Source organism: Terrapene carolina, unplaced genomic scaffold, assembly GCF_002925995.2.
Source record: "Terrapene carolina triunguis isolate 2854851 unplaced genomic scaffold, T_m_triunguis-2.0 Scaffold28788, whole genome shotgun sequence".
Lineage (NCBI taxonomy): Eukaryota > Metazoa > Chordata > Testudines > Emydidae > Terrapene > Terrapene triunguis.
In genome coordinates, this window is record NW_020693139.1 from 1 (window position 1) to 4074 (window position 4074).

The 4074-nt window shown below is 60.4% G+C and overlaps 1 protein-coding gene across 1 annotated transcript; it reads right to left on the reverse strand.

Moving 5' to 3' along the window:
• Nucleotides 1-81: 81 nt before the first annotated feature.
• Nucleotides 82-3927, reverse strand: LOC112124870 (DNA (cytosine-5)-methyltransferase 3A-like). The gene is made up of 3 exons (XM_024223335.3): nt 3820-3927; nt 2868-2986; nt 82-2329 (listed from the first exon to the last, which is right to left on the reverse strand). Exons 1-3 carry the CDS (start codon nt 3925-3927, stop codon nt 2188-2190), a joined length of 369 nt encoding a protein of 122 aa, XP_024079103.1. The 3' UTR covers nt 82-2187.
• Nucleotides 3928-4074: the final 147 nt, after the last annotated feature.

A 4074-nucleotide genomic window follows, 5' to 3' on the forward strand; every position in this document is an offset into this window, starting at 1 on the left:
AGGGTGGGTTGGACAGCGGCAAACAGCCCTGGGCACGGCTGATAGGGGCTGGCCAATGGCAGCCCAGGGAAGTTATCGAGATGGCAGCTGATCAGTGCCCTTCGGGGCGTGTGCCCGCGGGGCGCGTTGGGAAAGCCCCCTCCCAGCTGCTCTCCCCCCGGCAGACTCAACAGAGAGGCCAAGACAGACGCCAAGCTCCTCCCGGGCCTGCCGTTCCAGGGCACACTGGCAAATGCCCCTGGAGGGCCAGATCCTCCCCTGGTGCCAGCTGGGTGCGGTAGGGCTATGCCCTCATGGCCTGGATGGGTTAGCTTTGGCCATGTGCCCACCTGAACGTACCACCCCTCGGGGCTGCCCTCGAGTTCTCTGGGATCTCCCCCTGGCCCGGCTGGCGCTGCTCTGCAGCGGCTGCTTGCGCACCAGAGTGCCCGCGGCGCCTGCTGGCTTTCCCTCAGCGTGCTGCATAGGCAGGTGCCCGGGGCAAAGCTGCCTCTGCTCTGCCTGCCCAGGCTGTCGGGCTGGTGCTGGGCCACCAGCCCCTCTGGAGATGCTGGGGCGAGTCTCCCTCAGGCGGCCTGCCAGTGTGATTCCTAGTCTAGCCCTGGCCCCAGGCCGGCCCTCCGCCTCCTGCCCCGCAGAGCGTGCGCTCTCCGCCCAGGCCACGAGGGGCCGCGTGCTGGTGGCTGGTGGGAAGGGACAGCACAGCTGCAGTTCAATCAAGTACTAAAAGAAACAGAATTCACAGCGTCCACAGAAAGAGAGAACCAGCCCCCTGCCGGGCCGGGAGCACCCAACAGGGCAGCCGGAGCTCTGCCCTGCACCCCCGGGCCTGGGTGAGCAATGGGGGGCGTCCGCCCGGCCCTCCTCCCCACCTCGGCATGAACCTACAGTCAAATTCTTCATTCTACAACAAAGAGACAAGAAGAATCAAAGATGGCATCAGCTTCTCAGTATAAAACTGCAGCCTGTGAATTGGGAGGTGACCCAAAGCATCGCTTTGCCCGGTGCTGCACCCCAGCCTAGGGGCCGGGGGAGGGGAGCCCCTCGGAAAAGAACACCCAAAGGCGACGTACACAGAAAAGCACCAGTACGTTTGTGTGTTGTTATTCTCTGGCGAGGGCTTTCTCTCCCCCCGGCCCTGGCGGGCGGGTGGGGGCAGCCCCAGACCCGCTTCTCCCCAGTGCGTGGGAGGGGGGCCTTCCTTTTAGAAAAGAAAAAGGTTATTGCATGACATGGGACGGAGACTGCCTCCCGTCCCTCCCCCGCACTGTCCGGGGGGCGGGGGCCCAGTACCTCCCCTGCCCCCGGCACTCAGTCTGCATTGGTTCCCCTCCTGCACAGCTCTGTGGGAAGCCCTGGCACGTAAGGCAACGTGGAAGCTGATGTTTTGACTCACCCCGCTGTTTAAAAGCACCATTATGAAGTCAGGTTGTACAGTAGTAACAGTACCTTTTATATATATATATATCTATCTCTCATATCTATCATATATATATAAACTGTAAACAAGAGGTAACAGCGGCATCTAGGATCTGCTTTCTTCAAGGTTTCCTGTGCGGTAGGCACCCGAAATACTGTAGAAAAGTGTGTGGTGTGGTGCGTGTTCTTGGCTTCCCTGCTAGTTGGTTTTGCTTTGCATCACCAGTGATGGTGCTGGTAGAAGTAAGTAAGGCTCAGTGCTGGAAGTTACGGCGCAGGCTGAGCACTCCCTGCTTTGTGCTCCTACGCTCACCAGACCAGAGACAGAACTCGAGCTCAGAGCGACACAACCTTGCTTTCGCGTTCCCCTCTCTAGGCTTGGGTTTCTGCTAGCGTTTCCTGCTGGCTTTGCCCTCCTGCTACGACAGCGCTTGCTCACGAGCTCGGGAAAGCCTCTCGCCTCGCTCGCAGCTTCGAGAAGCAGAAACCAAACTAACAGAAAAACCCATCCAGAAAAGAGCGGAAAATTAAAAGGTTACCAAAAAAAAAACGGTTTTTGTTTTTTTTTTAAATAGGCTAAAAGCTGAACATTGAAAATTCAGGAGAGGACACCGAACCCTTTCGCTTGGGGAGACGCGGTGGATTCCCATCGGGTTTAATCCTTTCTCTCTTCTGGGTGCTGATTTTTCTCTTGTTCCACATTTTCACTTCTCTTCTCATGGGTGGTTTTATTTCTGATTCGTTCCACTTCACTAGTTCCTGTGTGTCTTAAACGCAGGCGAAGTATTCCTTCAGGGGAGCAAAGAGATGGCGGATCACCGGCACGCTCCAAGATCTGCCTAGCAGTCTCTGCCGGGCCAGGCGGCTCATGTTGGAGACATCTGTGTAATGAACCGGGAAGCCGAAGACCCTGCATGGAAAGGAGGGGACAGGAAGAGCACAGGTTAGCTGATTTCAGCCACAGGAATCCTCCTCCTTGGAGCCACTTAGCACCTGGCAGGATCCGGGCTTGACGGTAACCGTCTCGGGTCCACGTCGGTCCACTGTAAAGGTGACGGGCTCGGTGAGAAAGCCTAGACAGACAGACGGGCTCGCGTGTGTGTCCAGGGCTGCGCTGCCCGCTGGAGAAGTGGCAGGTGAAGGACATGAAGCTCGACTCATGGAGGGGCGAGCGACGTGGAGTCGGTTGGGCTAAGAGAACTTTGCTTCATGCCAACAAACGAGCTCCCGCTCTGAGATTCAGCTCCCCCTCAGCCCTTAACGACAGAGCTCCCCTGATGCATTCAGAGCCACCCAAGTCCTCCGGCACAACCAGCAGACGAGCAGTACGTGTCCCCAGGCCTCCCTTCCCAGGCTACCGGTGCTGACGGGGCCCGTCCGCCCTGGGAGACCAGCCCAGAGACGGTGCAAACCCAGGGAGCCGCCCCACCCCCTCAGGCCAGCAGTACCTCTCCATCTCCGTGCACCATAGGATGTCCTCCTTCTCGTTCATGAAGACGGGGAAATGCTGGTCCTTGCCCTGCTTGATGGAGTTGGAGCGAGTGGTGATAGTTCGCACTTTGCTGAACTGGAAGGGACAAAGCAAAACGCTCTGAGCAAACCAGAGCCGCAGCCACGCCCCCGCCCGGCTAACATGGCCTAGATGGGGGCCCAGCTGGCAGCCCCCAAGAGCTGCTCCGAGGGAGCCTGTCTGCTCAGAGCAGTCTCAGGTCTCTCGCTGGCCCAGCCCTTCATGGATTATTCTGATTTATCCCCATCCTCTGCCGGCTCCGGACTTGCTCTGGGGCGAGGGTGGAGTCTGGCCCCGTGGCAGCAGCTGGGCTAGTCTGGCCCTCCCCTCTCCTGGTCATTAGGTCCTGCCTGCAGCCAGGCATTCACCCAAGCCCTGTGCTACCCTCCCGCGCCCCGCTGCGGTGGCTGCGCGGCCATGGCAGCGCAGAACAGGGATCCTGTCTCAAGTGAGCCCACATGCTGGGGCACCCAGGGGGTCGGCCCTTCTCCAGCAATGGCATAGCCCCTCCAAACTCCCTGGGGAGCGAGCTGAGCATTGTTCTCAGACGTCCATCCGGGGGCGCTTCCCCCCGCTGCCAAGAGCTGCACAAATGTCACAGACCCAGTCTCCTCGTGCGGGGATTCCCAATGGCTCGCAAAGTGTGCCCCACGTCTGGCCCCCTCTGCCTGTCTCACTGGGCCTGCTCTGCCCCCCCGCTGGCTGGGATCTGCCGTGGCCTGCCCCATTGGCCATGGCCCCACCTCGGCCTAAATCCCAAAGCGACACAGTGCAGTGCAGTGCGTGCCCCCTCCCACTTCAGCGCCCTGGGTCGGGACACGGCCCCACTCCCAGGGCTACGCTCCAGTGCCTCCTGGCCCTGGCTGCCCCACGGGGGCTCAGGCGCTGACCTTTGCTATCCTGCCGTGCTCCAGGCACTCCTGAAGTTCCAGCTTATCGTTCACTGTAGATGCCAACGGCCTAGGAGACAAAAGGGCGGGGAGCTTGAGAACGGGCATTAGCCCTGCACTCAGTCCTGCTGCCACTTGCCAGGTGCGCCCGCCGGGGGGCTGGGCTCCCACCCGTGCCCCTTGCCCACGGCGCCTGTACCCCCTCCGGGGGCTGGCCGCGCACACAACGCCTGTATCCCCTATGGGGGCTGGCCG